The sequence below is a fragment of the Cuculus canorus genome, chromosome 5, assembly GCF_017976375.1.
Source record: "Cuculus canorus isolate bCucCan1 chromosome 5, bCucCan1.pri, whole genome shotgun sequence".
NCBI classification, from domain to species: Eukaryota; Metazoa; Chordata; class Aves; order Cuculiformes; family Cuculidae; genus Cuculus; species Cuculus canorus.
This window is the reverse complement of record NC_071405.1, coordinates 54803986-54821490: the sequence shown is the minus strand read 5'-3', so window position 1 is coordinate 54821490 and position 17505 is coordinate 54803986. Positions and strand designations below refer to the sequence as shown.

Below are 17505 nucleotides of genomic sequence, written 5' to 3'. Positions count from 1 at the left end.
TAGAAAGGATAATACCAGGAGATAATTTAGGGCTTAAACTGCTAATAGTTTAAAGGGAAGCTGAAGTCATGATAGAGATTTACGAGAAGCATGTAAAAACATAATGCTCTAATCAAAGCACTTTCAAACCAGCTTGCCATTTAGAGAACTGGTAAAAATCAAACTAAATTGTGATTTATCTTGTAGACCTTCTGTATTCCAGCAAAACTTCCAGAGAATCAATTAGATGTTTTTTAACATCCATATGACAGGATCAGGTCCATTTCAAGGAAATGAAAAAGAAGGTAGGCAAAGTTAGCAAGGTAATTACTAAAGCCATCACTCTGTGGACATATACAATAAAATAGTTCCTAAAGAACAGGTAGAAGGGAATTGCATTTGGCAAGTCATTCTAGAACAACGTAACATTTAACTGGGATTTTCTAAGGAAACTAAAAGAGAGATATTCTCAGTACCTACTGAAACTCACTGGAATATGTTCATCTTATATCACTTAAATTATCTGAAGACTCCAGCCTTTTGTTGCAGACCCTAAATACATTTAGAGGAGAAAGGGAATGGGAAAGAAAAAAATTAACCTCAAAATAATGACATTCCAGTTCCCTTCTGGATGATGAACTTACAGAATAAAAGCAGGAGGATATTTCAAGCTATAGTGATTTGGATGTAGGGTCAAATATCTTTAAAAACAAAGCCATGCTCTGAATAATTATTAGTTTAAAGTCAAGTTCAAAGTGTCGACTTAGGGACCAACCCTTATATGACCTGTGGGCACAATATAAGCAGAAAGGCACTTAGTGGTATATTCAGGAAAAATAGTTTAGGAGCCTGCATGTAGGTAGAATCAGTGAGAATTAGGAGCCTAGTCTTTTTGAAAACTTCACAAGGTGCCTTTCTGCATCTTCAAGCACCTGAGGGTGCTTGGGTCCAGTGCTGGCTTCTGTTTATATCATTGATTCAGAGGGTGGAATGGAGAGTGAAAGAATCAAATGTGCTTAGAACTGATTGCTGGCAAAAATATTGGAGTAATAATAAAAATATGTCAAAGAATTCTTTCAAAGAGTAATGTAATTAGTAAATATTAATATGGCATCAAGTATAAATAAATAAAAAACAGTATAATGAGGAAACTAAAGATAATAGATAATCTATCTGAGTAGAAACAGGTTGAACAGGGAAGGAACAAGAAGCTATAGCAAATGCTGCATTAAGTATGAACTCAGGTGAACATAGCAGTGGAGAGGAGCATCTTGTATTGAAAAAGGGTTTACCAAACAACCATCAGCCATCTCTGTACCTCTCATAGATACATAGCAGAGCTAGCTGCATAAATCCTAGTTCTGTAAGTAAATCTAAGTTACATGTAAATGTATCAACCATTCATCTTCTGAATTGCTTCTGTTCTCAGAACAGCACATTCTGCTTCTTTCTGGCTACCGCTACTTAAATAAGACCCTTTGGAGACTTTTTCAGAGGAAAGAAACAAGCTTAGTAAAAAAGCGGAAGAAAACACAGCTGAAAGAAGCCCTGGTAACTGTTTACAGATACAGAAAGAAGACATTGTTATCCACTAAGAACAGAGCAAGGTCTTAGAATGTAGCAGAGAAAATTCAGGTCAAATAACTAGAGAAACCTGAAAATTAAGTTTTTGACAAAAGAATCAGCTTCTACAAAACACTATAGGATCAGCATTTCTGGGTATGTGCAAGGTTGCATTAGTCAACTGATCCAGCAAAGATCACAGAAAAGTCTCAGACAATTCTCATTTTGCACAAGGAATGGATATGGATGCATAACTCAGGCTCAGAGGGACTGTGAATAAAGCATATGATACAAACATACATCATTACGCTAAAATAGAAGTTTATACAGGAATAAAACTAAAAGGAGACAAAGACATAGAATCATAGAATGGTTTGAGTTGGAAGAGACCTTAAAGATCATCTAGTTCCAACCCCCCTGCCATGGGCAGGGACACCTCCCAGTAGATTAGGCAGCTCAAAGCCCCATCCAAGCTGGCCTTGAACATCTCCAGGAATGGGGCAGCCACAACTTCACTGGGCAACCTGTTCCAGTGCCTCACCACCTCCATTGTGAAGAATTTCCTAATGCCTAATTTAAATCTTCCCCTCTCCAATTTATAGTAATTTCCCCTAGTCCTATTACTACAAGCCTTTGAAAAGGTCCCTCCCCAGCTTTCTTGTAGCCCCTTCAGGTACTATAAGGTCTCCTCAGAGCCATCTCTTCTCCAGGCTGAACAACCCCAACCCTCTCAGCCTGTCTGAACAGAAAGAAACAACTCCTCTTGAAGATGGTCAAGGGAAATCTTCCACAGATAGAGGGACAGAAAACAAAGGTGTGTACGTAGGTAGGTCTTAGAGGGAACATAAGAAGGATGAAAGCAGGTAAATGAGGATGGATAGCAGGTAAGTTGTCTTGTAGAGGTTCAGAGTAAACCTACCACTCTTGCTAAAGGAAATAGTTATCTGGAATTATGAAGCTCAGTTGGTACAACTGATTGCAACTTCTAAACCAGAATACAGGTTTCCAGATAAAACTTTTGAGAAGCGTTTTTTTTTTCAAAAAGATATCAAATGTTATATAATAAGTGATACAAAAAATAGTAGAATGATTTTTGAGAATAATGCTGTGGTAGAACTGACGGTTCACCAGATGATTATTTGCCATTGGCAGGACATCAATTCTAATTATATACGTAGGTTATTAATAAATTAATTCACTCTGTCCCTCCTTCAAAAATGACCTGCCTGTTTTATCATGAATAGCTGTGGTGGCATATCTTCCACCGCTCCTGCTTGACATCAGAGGTTTTGTTTTGCTCCTCAAGCCCTACTTTTCACTATCCTTTAAGGCACCTGCTCTATCTCCCAGACAGGTATTCCAGATGTGTTTGAGTCTGGTCTTATACAGCAGCTGACCCATTCAGCTACATTACCATTCCCAGTCTATACCCATCTCACACTAGGCTACCCTGACACTTTCATTATCCAAGCATTTATCTCAAGGGAGCTCTAAGCCAAAGCACAGCACTATGCAATGCAACTGGCTGAAAATATGACCAGCTAGTTTTCCACTTGCTGATTTGATGAAACAAGGCATTTCATGACTGTGTTAGCAGTTTTATCAATGCTTTGAATGGTCAAACATTTTAATCCAAACTTCTGATACACTTCATGCTCAATAAAATCAACTGAATTATTTCAGAGCATTTCATTCTATGAAATAAGCAATCAATCACTTTTTCTTAAAAACACAGAATGATAAAACATCATGAGCTTTGAAAACCTTCCTCCATGTACAAGTTCCACATTTCCAGTCAGTTTTAATATTGGGACCATGTTTAATATTGGCATATAGCTGAATGCCTCTTCAAAAAAGGCAGGCCTTTTCAGAAATAACATCGCCATGTTCCAGCATAAGGAGCAGTGGCAGCTGGGTACTACTCTTTTATCATCTTATTGACACACAGACTAGTTTTTTCCTGTAACCTTTTTATTACTGATGAAACCTGATGATATATTCTTGTTTCCCATAAATATGAATGTGTAACTATGAAAAAAGAGCAGAATAGTTCTTATTTATACGAATAATGTGATGTGGGAATCATATTTTCCCAAACAGGAAAATTATTTGCTATTTCTGACCTGCATGTTTCCATGTAAAACAAAATTATTTGCCCAAAACATATGCACATGAAGTACTGCAAACCAATTTATAACCTACCATGATTAGATTGAGATTCATCTATAAAAATATTTAGCAAATAGTTTTAAACAAAAAAAAAATTGATTCAAGAAATCCACCCAAGCAGGAAAGAGGCCTCAGCTTAAGCCAATTATTCACAATTAGTTGTATGTAATATGTATGTTGTATGCAGGATATTCAGTATTATGGCATTACAATTGGGACAAATGGGACAAATGGGAAAGTTTATATTTCCAAAACTAAAGAGGAAATTTATGCTTCAAAATGTAAGCCCGTGCAAAATTCCATCAGTACAACAATGTATCAGAGCCTTGACTTCAGCCCAGATTTCTGCTGCCTGCTTTGATAGCTTAGATGTTTAATCTACTCCATGCAAATCACCACTACACATGTTGTGAGTTCTCTGTAAGGTCTAAAAGCAAAGCAAGACCAGACAACAGTGAGTCACTATGTTCAAAATGACTACAACTATCAATTGTCCTTGGATTTAGAAGCATGTTCCAGAAAAGAACTAAAGAGTGATATGCATACACCTGCTGAGGAAAGCTGTGGATTTCAGCATACATACTGAACATACTGGGCTCCCAGAGAAGTCAGAAGACATATCCAACACACAAGGACAGAGCTCCTGACTGCTCATATCCTAAAGAGCTCTTCCTCCACTGCAAGTTTTTCCACTTCTGCTTATTGCTCTTGGATATTCACCTTGCTGATGCAAAATAGCCAACATGCTCATCACTGCACTGGGCAGGTTCACCTGATCTCACAATAAAATAGTGTTTTCATCACATGGACTATAGTACTTATTTACCATGCATGCTCCTTATTTCTTTATATTTTCAAAAATAAGCAGGAAATACCCTCACAGACTGACATAATAACAGCCAGTTGTTTAAGGTCAGTAGTGTTGCAAGATAGGCAAGTAGTGGACAAACGGGCTATTCTCCTTCCTCTATTAACTTTTGTTAGGTTATTGTCATATAGGATAGAAGCACAAATTCTGGGAGCACAAATTCTTATGGCCTGTACACTGTACAGTAACGCTTAAGATGGGAGATGTCAAAAGAACATCGGTAAAATAAGTACCCTTCACAGAGATTACATAGTGAAGCAAGAAAGAATATTAAAATAAGAAGGAAAGCACCAAGGACTAGACTGTAAAAAAAAAATACATTGTGTATCAAATATTGGACTCCTTCCTCATACTAGGACTCTGGGAACCCTCTTCAGTTTGGGCATTGGACTCTGGTATAATTTTTCCACTGGGGCGATGTCTTACTTCAGCTGCAGTCTCACTGCAAGATGTCAAACAGAATGGTTGTATTCAAAGGGAATATGTAACAAAACAAAGCATTCCAGTTCTGTTTGTTTCTTAGGAGGGCTCAACTGATAATGCCAGAAGAGCACTTTCTGAGTGAGGCATGAGAATAAGACCTTCAAAATTCAGTGCAGTGATACTTTAAAAGGTCTGAAGGAAAGAGAATCACCAATTACATGAAGAGATACACAAGGGTGAAGTACCTTTGTCGGAGATTTTTGAGTTATGCTTTTGTTTGTAACTATCTGAAACAGAGAAAGAAATAGAGGGTGAATCTTACATGGAGGAAAGGAAGACAAAAGGCAGAGAAGCCAGAAAAAGAGAAAGAGAAAGAAGAAGAGGAAGAAAATATAAGAGATGATTTATTATAGAGCAAAGGGAAGTAGAGCCTTGCTGAGGACTTTGTTTTATTTCCTTCATGCAAAATCACCAAGAGCAGCAGCAGCAGTAGGTGGCAAACATGCAAGTCAGAGAGCAGCATAATATTCTTCTGGAAGGGAAAAAATGTAGCCCTGAGTGCACCGAGCTGGTAGGACCAGGCTGGAAGCAGAGTCAGCTGTCTGGGTGCTACTTACTGTCACAAACATAGGGTTTGTCATGATCATCTTGGGAGGCAGCATCATTCCGTCTCCTGCCACCTCCAGATCCCCGAGCCTGCAAGGACAAGAGGCATGTTAACATTATTCCACGAACCCTCAGGTCTTGTACCCCTCACCCTCCTATGAAAAGTGTGCAATATAAACTAAACAAATCCTCAGCTTCCATACAGGTTTGTCAGGGTGGGCTTGACCCTTCATCTCCTAAGATACACGCTATGTTAATGGACCCTGTAATGTAGTGGAGAACCCCTCCACAGATAACCCAAACTGATCATCAGTAGGCTGCCAGTACATATTCAGTCAAGTATTAGCACATATTCATTTCTGAAGATGTTCAAATACCTTGCTTAACTGAATATAAATGAATGAATAGATGAACATATGTTGGAGGATAAATATAATCATTAAATCAGCAAGAAAACAGGCCCTGAATAAAACAGAGGTAAAATTATTTCATTTAATATTTTCAAAGGGGGAGTCTTGTTTTGTTTTGTTTTCTAGCTGAAAATCAATGTTTTGAAATGGGATTCTGGTACGAATGGCTAATACCATGGCTAATTATAAAATGGAGCTTTGGTCTGTTAGTGGAAGAGATTAGGTAACATGACTATATATGATAACAGAGAACAGGAATTACCCAGAAAGGTCTCTCTGCATTTCTGTGTTCTACAACACACCAGGTTGGCAGCCCTGGAAACGGAAAAGCTGTGTTTCTCCACAACACAGTCTGCTCTGTCCTGAGCTCCAGGGGTAAGAGTGGAACTCAGCGTCAAAGTTACTTCATCCTGACCCTTCTCAGCTGAGATGCCAAGACGACAACAGCCGATATCTATCCAATATGGAACTGGGAACTGAACCAAGGCCTTCAATTCTTTCATATTCACTAATGTACTGTCTGTAGATGACAATGATTTTAGACTTGATCTTAATCTGAGGAAGTGATCTGCAGGTGGATGGCTAGATAGCAATTTATTAATTAAGCCAGGTACTCCTAGGTAAAAGCAAGAAAACTGTTTCTGCTGCTCCTCTTTTTAAACTGTTGATGTTTCTCACCCTACACAAGGCCACCTGACTCAAATGCTTCAAGATTTTACATGTGAAAATAAATAAGGGAGAGAGCTTCATCAAATAAAGCCGGAGAAAATGTAGAAATTCTGAGAATGTTAGCGCCCTAGACACAAAGGGGTCATATAACCTCTGTCCCTCTTGTATGGATTTGGGACTGAACTTGCACTATTTGAGCTGCATTCTGTCAGATATCTAAAGAGAAGGAACAAATAACAGTTTTACACTGGCTTGCCACAGTATGTCAAAACAGGGATTTATAAAAACTTCTCACATTATTTCCTTGGCACTGCTCAAGTCTAACTCTTAGCACAGTCCTGAAGGAAAGACATGGATTTGCAGCTGACTGGATAGGGTAAATACTATTAGGTATAGCTCTGCTTTCTGCAAAGACCTCTGTGCAGACAGCACACACATGCAGAATGAGATTTGTAAGGGTGAACTGAAAAGCAGTTTCACCCTGGAAAAAGTCCCAACAACAACTGTTTGGTGGAAGCTACTTTACTGACCATATCACACAAAATCATCTTACTAGTCTGCAGTATTTTCACTGTCAGTTCTGTGAACCACCTCTGGGCTATGAAATCAATCCCAGGCTAGTTCCTTTCTTCCCTCACTATTGCAAAACATGCTGCAAGCTGAATTTCAGTCCATGGCAGATCCTATACAACTCTTAGCTCAACAAAGAGCGTTCATAGACATGAGTGATTGGACCTTAATAAATATTTCTGCTGATACCTGGATTAGGATCCAATTTCCCTGTCCTATCAGCTGCACTGGCTGTTCAGGGCTGCGAAAAAGTTGTAAAGTCTTATTCTTGTCACCAGTTATTAAGTCTGACTCTGTTTACACACTGAGAGAGGATCTGTTGAGTAAGAAGGTGCTATTTTTACATAGGGACCTTTCAGAATAGGATGGTAACTTAAGGTCTGTTGCTTGGAGTTTCACTAGTCTTACAATCAGCTGTTTCCCTTCAAACCATTCTCTACCGAAACACCAGGGTACAGGATTCGTATCATGACTGCATGTCAAATACACTTTTTCATGCACTGAACACACAGTGGGAGATTTTTCAAGTCAATGACTTTCAATGGGACTTGGGTTCCTAAATGTCTTTAGTGCCTTTGAAATTGTCCCACGGGATGTTCATCTGACAAGCAGACAATCCGTACAGATGCAGCTCCCTTCCCCTTGTATCTCCTAGTAAACTGTCCTTCACAGCACCTACCATATTCTCCATGCCCAGCAAAGATACCAAAATGCTCCTTCCATAAGTCTATCTTCAGCTTTCGGTGTCCTTCCTAATGCTCCCACAATTTCAGGGCTAGCCTTGAGGGGATAGTAAACCGAATAGCTGCCCAAGAGGCACCGAATTGAGTGCCCTGTTCTTGCTGCTGGCACTCCAGTCTGTTGAATTCAGTCATCCATGACTGCCTTAATTCTCCTGATGGGATGCAGCAAAGACTACAAGATCTGACGTGGGAGGCCTGGAAGCCATGGCACAGCAGCCTTGAAGCAGCCCTGAAGCAGCCAGAAAGAGTAGCCAGAGGGCCAGATGGAGTGCCCAGGATTAAAAATAAAACCATGCTGTGGGGAAAGGAAGGGATGTGTGCTATTTGGAAAGTCCAGAACAGCGATTCTGTCACATTAATCCTGCATCGATGCTGTCAAACCTTCTCACTCCTTCTCAGAACTCCCAAAGGCCACGCTTTGCAGGATTTAGTTTCCTATGTCCATCCTTCCCCTCTTCTGCCCTCCAAAAATACACTAATCGACTTTTTACCAGAAACAAAGTGTTGCCCAGGTTGCACGTCCTGTAAGTTCAAATCCTTAATCCTGTTTCTCTACTCTGGGTCAGGCTCACATTAGAAAAGGGCTGCTTGAGGAGTGGCAAAACGCTCATGACCAGACACAATTCAGGCTTACCAGTTTTCAACAGCTAAGAAATCTGGCCCTAATTTTGAAATCCTAATTTATACCACATTTTTCTTTGGTTATTGATGCATTAAATAAAAACAAAAATTGCTCAAAGATTTGGCACTCTTCGGACTTCTCTTTTTCGCACTGAATGAAGCCAGGGCACTAGCAAAGCAGGAGTTAGTTGCAAGAAAAAAAGCAAGAGATGCTGCTACTCCTCTACTTAATAGGAGGCCAGTTCTAGGGCCAAAAAGAAGATGCAAATTTATGCTTCAAAATGATGGGAGATCTAGTATCCTCCAACTCCTTTCCCGACAGTAGCAGAGTAAAAGTAATGAAGTTATTCTGAAATAGTTCCCTGAACAGGGGAGTAAAACTTCACACATAACTGTAACTTCAGGAATTTCTTTGTGTAGGCCTGGGATATATGAATACAGCAACTTCCCTTGTCCTGAGCAGTACATATCTTTTAGCTATTTAATCTCTTTCACTCATCCTGACCAGCACGCGCAATATATGTGAGAGCAACTTATTAGAAAAGAGTTGTTAGCCTGGAATATAAGTTGATCACTACAGTCAAGTTTGTGTGCATGTATTGACACTAACTCCTGGTTTTGGTTACTGGTTCATACAAATTTTCTGAAACTTACATTTTTCTGGAAAATTTTTTTCCAGGTGGGGGTCTTTGGCTAAGAAAGAAAGAAAGAAAGAAAGAAACTGGTTCAGGTGATTTTGAGAATAAGGAAGGTGAAATATATACTTATCCAATTATTAAAGTGCTTTGATCTTTAATATTATTAAAGGACTTAAGCTCCAAAATAAAGAGGAGCAGAAAACTGAAACAACACAACAACAGAAGAAACCAAAAGAGAAGGTCTGATGCATAAGTACATTGCAAGTATTCAATGTGGTTTCATGCCTTTTTCTCTTATTCAAAAGCTATTATATCCTGCTCATTTGGCCAAAAATGTGGCCCATATTGCTTGACTCCTCAAACACATCAAAAGGTACTTCTAGACCTCCTGTGCCCCTGCAGCATCAGCTGGAGCCAAAGAGAGATGAAAATGCTCAAAACTTCTGAGAATCATGGTCGTGTTTACTTAGATGCCTAGCTCATGGGGCCACAATTGAAAACGTTGATTCCAAGTTTTAAAATGTTGGCCTCATTACTTAACTGGTGCCCTGCTGAAATTGTGAAAAGACATCTTAGGTAAAAGAAGGGACACAAACACCCCTAAGGATAAAATATTGCCCATTTTAAGCAAACAGAAGATTTGCCATGGGCTCAAGAGGGCCAGTGTCAGCCATAAAGTGCTACCTTGGGGAAAACTGCAAAACATATTAACATAGTTCAAGTTACTATTATTTTTTTTTACTAAATTTGTTGCCTTTCTGTAATTGTCAAATGTTATTTTAAAGTAAGAGCATTGTAATAGCAGGATGTCATCATCATTATTACAGTTCACATTAAAATTGTAAATACGGCACTATAATAATTTTACCCCAACTTTTTACTCTAAATATAGTCTTTTTTCTTGGTAATTCACAAAAATAAACTGGAAAAAAAATAAAAATTCACCTGCAATTTACCTAATTTACCTATAGTGTTTTCACTATCATATATCCATGGATATAACTTTGCATATAAAATACATATGACAAATACACGCTAGAAAGCAAAGGTTTGCTTCCTCCCATTTCATTTCAGTAAACTCTCCACCTACCCGTCCTCTAGGCCTGTTCTTTCGTTTCGGAATATCTTCTTCCAAATCCTCTTCCTCATTCACTTCATCTGCATTTTCATCATTTTCTAAAACCCTCTGTGGTTGAACAAAAACCAGGAACAGTTAGAAGAAAAGTAGATCACCCGTACAACCAACACAGAGACTCTTTACCACAGAGACTGCAGGTCATTAGATTACAGTTGATTAGTGATAGAATTCCAAATCAGATCCCAGAATCCCTAGTTGTTTCCACTAAACCAGAATTTGCTTTCCTTTCCACACTCAGTTCTCTAGGGAGCTCTTATTAAAAAATACGATGGATATCAGTCAACTATGAAAAAAAGGTTTCTAAGAAATAACAGTGGCATCTCTGAGCACCGATGTCCCAAGACAACACAAGTATTAGTACACATAACTGCAGATCCGGCATGGGAAATTGTTTGCATGATTTTTTTTTTTTTTTTTAGTTTGGTTTCTTGCATCTTGAATTGTTTTTTAAGAAGAACTTTAAGAAGACAGAAGTCAATGGTTTCTTCCTTGGCAGCTCAGAATTTTCTGTGTTTGGCAAAAATAGAGAAAATTCCCCCATATGTTCCAGCATGTTTAGTGAATCTAGAAAGTAACATCTTTCAGGGCTTGCACCACAGGTACATCCCTGTAATCTGGAAGCAGGGGTCTTGCTGCATGAAAATTCTGAGGAAGTACAGATTTCGTTTAGGTTAATAGGAACAATAGCAATATTTCCTTCAATTAATTATTTAATAGGAACAGTAATTCATCCTCTCACATAATTGTGAGATGCTCAGGCCAGGGAATTTCAATCCTTTTGCCTCAATCTTTTGAAATGTAACCTCTATAGAAGCAAACACAGGTTGGCCACTCTGAAATCATGCACAAGTCAGACATTGCACAGAAAAAGACAAGACAAACCATTACAACATCAATGTGGAAAAAAGTCCTGTTGGAATCCCTTCAATCCTTGGCATGTCTGCTAGAAATAAACAATGGGCCCCAGCCTCTCCTGCCATACATGGTGCAGTGCCATTTCCTAAGGGGTTAATCTTGGATCACTAATTTATCTTTGTCATGCCAACATTAATTTAAATTGCAACATGTAGCCATGATACAGATTCAAGTCATTGACATTAGACTGATGGGGAGGTTTTCCAGTCTTACTGTATTTGTCCCTTCCCCAGAATTTCTACTTAACAGTTATTTGAATGCCAGTAGAGGGAGAACAGGAGCAAATCAGACTTGCTTTCTCTCCTTTCTACTTACCTCAAGCATCAAATTCTGAATTTGTTGGAAAGAATACAAAAGAAGTTTCACTGTTTAAAAATCCTATATTTGTGGAACCAACTATGTAAGTTTATTCTTATTTTATCAGCTAAATTTTTAAGACTAATATCGGACAGTGTCCCTTTTAAAGTACAAATAACTTTTAGAATGTGGTAGAGTCTTTATCTGGGTTTTGCTGCTTTTATTTTTAAATATCAGGAGGCTATTAATGAGGTCAGACCATCACAAAATACAATTTCACATAATACTACAGTACTAAATACCAGAGGGTGTAAAAGTTAAGCAAGTTCCAATTCTACAATCATAAAATGTTTCTTCAAAATTTGTGCAATTGTATACACTAATTGATTTCATCTTAGGAAACTGAAGCACTTGGAAAATGTTGTATGTGAGGAGACTAGTGGTATATACGAAAATAAGCAAACTTCCTGAGATGAGTTTATATTTTCACATTGCTTCATATCTTAACATATGCCCATAAAAAGAGAAGGCTGAAACCATGTTGTACATGGAAGGGGAATAAGTTAGTTTACAACAATAACACTACACAAGGGCAGTAAAGAGAAATATTACAAATCACTTTCTATGTTTACAATTGCAGCATCAATTTAGGAAAGCGATAATAAGGAATCAAGTGTGAATCTGGTGATGCTGCCAGAGTAATAACTTTAGTTCTTGATAGAAAGGGCATAGCCTTTCTGATGCATGGTCAAATGGCTATTTTAAGCCTTCTCCAGCAAACAATGGAGAGACATATCAATACCAGTTTACTGTAGGGGAAAATCCTCAACCCTGTTAAGTACCAACTGTACAGCAGTTCCCAATGACTGCATCTATTTAATAGAAGCAACCCCCACCCTTTTTAGCAAAGCAACTTGTCTTTTCCTATTCTGCCTTTCTGAAAGTTTCCTAGCCCAATGTACTTCAGTACAGCTAAGCACTACGTTGACATCTCCTGCCAGACACTGTGAGTTTGAAAAGGTAGGACTGAGTTGGGAACTACACCTATGTCTACTCCACCTGCTCACTCTCACCACCACTGAGGCTGTGCCCTTTCAAGTTAAAATGCAGAAAATCATGCAAAGGAACAAAAGAAAGTTTTGCATTTTCTCTTTGTCATACTGATAAAAGACACTGATTGTGATTTTGATCTGGTACAGTCTAGCTGCCAGGTGCCAAAGTACACACAGAAAGCTGACTACTAGTAAAGGCTTCAATAATCATTGTTCTATAGACTGAATCCAGATAAGCCGTGCTTGTGTAAGAAACAACAGCAAAACATGTCTTTTGACATGTATCTGATGAAACTACTATCCAGGTGACAGGTCACCACTAGGGCAGTTTAGCTGAAAAATTTTTGTATATTTTCGCACCCGCTTCCCGCAATGCTCGGGCTTGTGTCAGTTCCATCATCTCTGAAGTTTCTCTCCTTGGACTGCTGCTGGAGATAATTCGGGAGCTCGGATCACACAGCAACATCCAAAGGCACTTGTCAATCTCATAAGGATGCTGCATCATGACTTATTGTGACCTTGGAAGCAGGTATAAACAGAGCTTTGGGGCTCTCAGCTTAACAGACAGAGGTACGCTACTGAAGAAAAAATACAGACAGGCTCTCACGCCAAGCTTTTCCTCATTCCACGAGCATGGGATGCTTCCTCTTTGATGGTGCTCCTTTACCTGTGGAACTGGGAATGGGAGACCTAATCTCACTGCCCTGATGTGTGAACTTTCTAGCAAAAAGACCAGTAGGAGTGAGCTCCAAGTAATATAGATTTGATGCCCACGCTCTTCTGTTTCATTTGGCATGGGTCTGCCCACTCAAATTTTTACTAGTTTCAGCTATAAATGCATCATCCTGTGTTCCAGCTGAAGTTACCAAGTTTGACACATTGACAATGGGTCCTGCTAAAAATCACTAATAGAGACTCATATCATGATAGTAGTTTAGCATCACCAAAGATCTGCCACTGCTCCCCTGGGAAAGGCCCGCTTTCCTAGCAATTTAAGATGCCTTTGTAAAGTGTCATGCCCTTATATAAGAACCCTTTATATTAGCTGAATTCATTCTATGACAGACCCACAAATGTGTTTCTTCTTTTAATTGTTAAAGGATGAAGTGGAATCAAAACCAATAACTTTCAAGCCATTAAATGTGTAAAGAAGCAATATTTTTCATACCTGCATCACTAATAATAACAGAGATAATTAACATTAGAATGTTTTTAATGTTTTAGTTTGCTTGTGTAGTTCCTGAAGGCCTCTCAGTGTAAGAAAAAACATAGCAGGCAATAACACATTTTTGTCTAAAGTCAGCAGCTATGAACCCAGTTCAAATCCATGTCCAAATTCTTTTTAAATCTGATGCACTAAAATGCAGTTTATGGCTGGGACTCATCTCTACCTGTCAGCTTTATATGTAATCATCTCATAATGCTGCAAAACCAATTCTGAAACAGGAGCTCTTCTGGAACAAATGACCAAGATTTTGTGACAGAAGTACATGAGGTGCTGGGTTCATATTGAGCATCAAAGTGTGGTACAATGGTTTGATAACATCTTGACAAGTATCAACACGTGCACTGGTTTGCCACCGGACAAAATCTGCTGGGGTTTGAGACAAATTGTAAGATGTAGCCTTGTTGTCAGGGCATGGGGCTCTCCTTTACCTGGATTTCTTGTATAGTGTCTTCCTCTTTAGTGTCCGTTTTTTTCTCTATTCCCTCTCCACGTAGCAAGGCCTCCAGAGTTGTACTTTCTGATGTGAACCCATCTTTCTTCAGAGGCAGATCAACTTCTGAAAAACAAAACACACTGACTGTGTGTGTAATCCACAGACAGCTAACAAGCACAAAGACAGAGATGACAAGCAGAAGACTGACAGACTTTCAAGCTCGTTTCTGTCTTGAAGGAGATTTCTTCAAGTTCTTCTTTTAACCACAAAGGATCCCCACATAGGATTCATGTCTATCTTACTGAAAACCTGGTATATTTTCAATTGCTATGTTTGCTTATAGGAAAAAAAAACCTGGACATATGGTATCAGGAGGAAATAAATGGGGAAAAGATCCTTCTCCTTTATGTAAACTACCTATGCTTCAAATAGAGAATGAAACAGGGCCTTCTACGATACTGAAATAACAAGTAGGAGGATCTGATCTCACAAAGTAGAAAAGTACTTCAATACAATTCAGCATCTGGCACAGTTTACACAGCACGGCTACACGAAGCATTCTCCTACCTCAAGGCATGTACCAGATCGGGGGAAGTAGAAAGCTAGTGTGAGGGGCCAGTGCTGAGAACTTACGCTGAAAAAACGAGGAGATGTGTATCAAATTTTCGTTTAATATTGACTAGATAAAATCTTCAGTTTGTTTTAAACAGTCCTACACCAATGAAGAAACACCAGTCTGCACAGCTGTGAGTACAGAATTCAGCCCATAAAACAGGATGATCCCCAGCCACTGTAGGAAGAGCCAAAGGCTGGCTATGAGACACAGGAGTCCAAGACACAGCACAGGTTTATAAGGAAGCTTGATGCAACTTGCCATACAAGTGAAGGAACACAGCCTTTTTCCCCTTCTGAATGCTGCCACTAGATTGTGAGGCTGTGCAGCAGACAGGCAAATACGACATCCTAATTGTAGCAATATGTTGAAATACACCTGGGGAAGAATTCCATTTTCCTTGCAGAGCTTGGCCTCTACCTGACTCATGCAGGAGGTCATTCAGGCAAATCCTATGTCAGGGAGACATCCTGAAGGTCTTTTTACCTGCCAAGGTGTGGATTTTTCAAGAACTCTCTCCCTTCTAAAATTAATTCCTTACTCTAGGCCAACAGGTTTATAAAGTAATACAGCACAGGACTGATGGTCAAAAGTCAGCATCTAGTGTCCTTATTTCATAGCTCTGTTCACTTCTCATCTTTTAGGACTGCGTTGTGTTCCCCAGTCTGCCTGAAGCTCCCTTTCTTTCTACCACCACAAGTTGTAAACTCTGCAGGGCAGAAATTCATGTGTTTACAAAGCCCCAAATCACTCCCGCAATCCAAATAATAATGAATGAACATTTCCACCTAGGGCACTAACATATAATCTGTTTCTTGGGGGCAACTATGTCCCAGGAATATGCTTGTTCTACATATGAAAATCTCTAAGCCAGCAAATGATTCAGGGTCCCTGATCAGTGCTTCAACAATACGCTTGCTTAAGTCCTCTGAAGTGAGAGAGAATTGCTTAGCCAATAACCACAGAAAATCCATCAAAAATTCCAGCAAAACCTATTCTATTCATGGAGGGAAAAGCTGAGTACAAACCATGCAGAAAACCCAAACCACTGGGATTTTCAAAGGAAACACCCAGGACAACCCACACAATGGGATGCGGTCAATAGTGAATTGATCCTCCTTCTCATCACAAGGAGGTCCATTCAGTCAGGCCTCTGTTTTCAGCATTACGCTGCACACCCAGCCCTATTATGCTACCTTCGCCAACATCTCCCTTACTCAAACCGTAAAACAGACAAAACAGTCAACAGAAAATCATATAGATTGAATTTCCCTCTATGAACTCCTAGTACCTCCCTCTGGATGCTAAATGAGGGCGTTTCAATAGAAACAAGGGATTTTTAGACTTGATTTATGTGCAAATCCCAACACTTGAATCTAAAGTCACTAAGGAACCTCCGTAATCATCTCTGGCTGTGGCCTTGGCTTGGTTTCAAAGTGCTGTGCTTAGGTGCAAAAGGACATCTGCTTTGTATTTAGAACCTTGTGGGACTGCAAAACCCAAGTGGTCATCACTCATTCAGCAAGAGAAGAAGCTTCAAGCAAGCTCAAGGGCATTGGAAACAAACAGGTCTTCAAAGTGACAAGCTATGCCTGTCTCTGGATACCGATACACTCAGCAAATGAATGCATTAGAAAAGGGAATGAGCAAGGAAGGCATGAGAGATAAGTAGAATGTATATGAAAGTAAAACTGCTTCCTGTTTGTTCCAGAGATATTGAACATTAAGTGAGTGGGAAAGGTAGGCTCGAAGGTCAAAAACCAGCACCTCTCTTTAATAGGCATGTTTGTGTGCCGTGGTGCTGCTGCTTCCCACCAGCAACACTCCAGGAGACTTTTCATCCAAAACTCTCAGAGTATTTTTTAATTATTAAATTTAACATCCTACTGACATGGCGGTGTGAGGTAATACTTTTGTTCCCAGTTTAATGATGGGGAGGTTGAGTCACCAAAAAGTTAAGTTAGTGGGCAGGAAATCCAGTGAAAAGAAGCTCAGGGCAGCTGCTTCATCTGCCCACTGGGTTTACTGCTATTGAATTCCTTCATTTTCTTCTCCACTGACAGCTTCTAAGAGTAATCATTTTCATTCCTAAGCAGCTCTATAAAGTGGGAAATGGCAGACACTATCTTATCTGGAAAATAAATTTTACTGTATAAAAACCTACAAAGGCCCAAAGACAACCTCCCAGTAATGAATTCAATCTTTATAATTAATTCAGTCCTTCCTGGAAGGTGCCTAGTCTGTAAAGGATACCATAACGAAGACGGGAAGTTATGTTTCCAAACTACTTTTTGAATCCTCGGTGATAAAAGCCTCCAAAAATCTAAACAATGGTTCAGTTAATCTAGACAAACAGTTAAAAACTACTATGGATCATTAAATTAATTTCATTTAAACCCTAATTTTCTCTTTTGTATTTAACTCTCAAGATTTTTCCCACAAAAGCTAGATAAGTAATTTTTCTCTTATACCTGTATCCTAAAGAAAACTGAGAAGCTAACTCAATGCCTGAAATCTAGTTTTCATGTGAAAGATCAAGGCTTCCCCCACACCACAGGAACTGCTGTACA

At 39.2% G+C, this 17505-nt stretch overlaps 1 protein-coding gene across 10 annotated transcripts in view; it reads right to left on the bottom strand.

Moving 5' to 3' along the window:
• Window positions 1–17505, bottom strand: part of DPF3 (double PHD fingers 3) — a 183301-nt gene that overhangs the window by 65232 nt on the left and 100564 nt on the right. For 5 of the 10 annotated variants that reach the window (XR_008449951.1, XR_008449950.1, XM_054067026.1 and 2 more), the window contains 5 exons: window positions 14318–14445; window positions 10350–10445; window positions 9276–9314; window positions 5620–5698; window positions 5248–5289 (listed from right to left, as the gene is read on the bottom strand). Coding sequence is in view for 6 of the 10 variants with exons in the window: in XM_054067026.1 (XP_053923001.1) it covers window positions 5248–5289; window positions 5620–5698; window positions 9276–9314; window positions 10350–10445; window positions 14318–14445 (384 nt within the window). In the remaining 4 variants the exon portion in view is untranslated. The remainder of the gene's footprint in view (window positions 1–5247; window positions 5290–5619; window positions 5699–9275; window positions 9315–10349; window positions 10446–14317; window positions 14446–17505) is intronic. The other 5 variants (XR_008449952.1, XM_054067023.1, XR_008449953.1 and 2 more) reach the window with 3 other exon arrangements.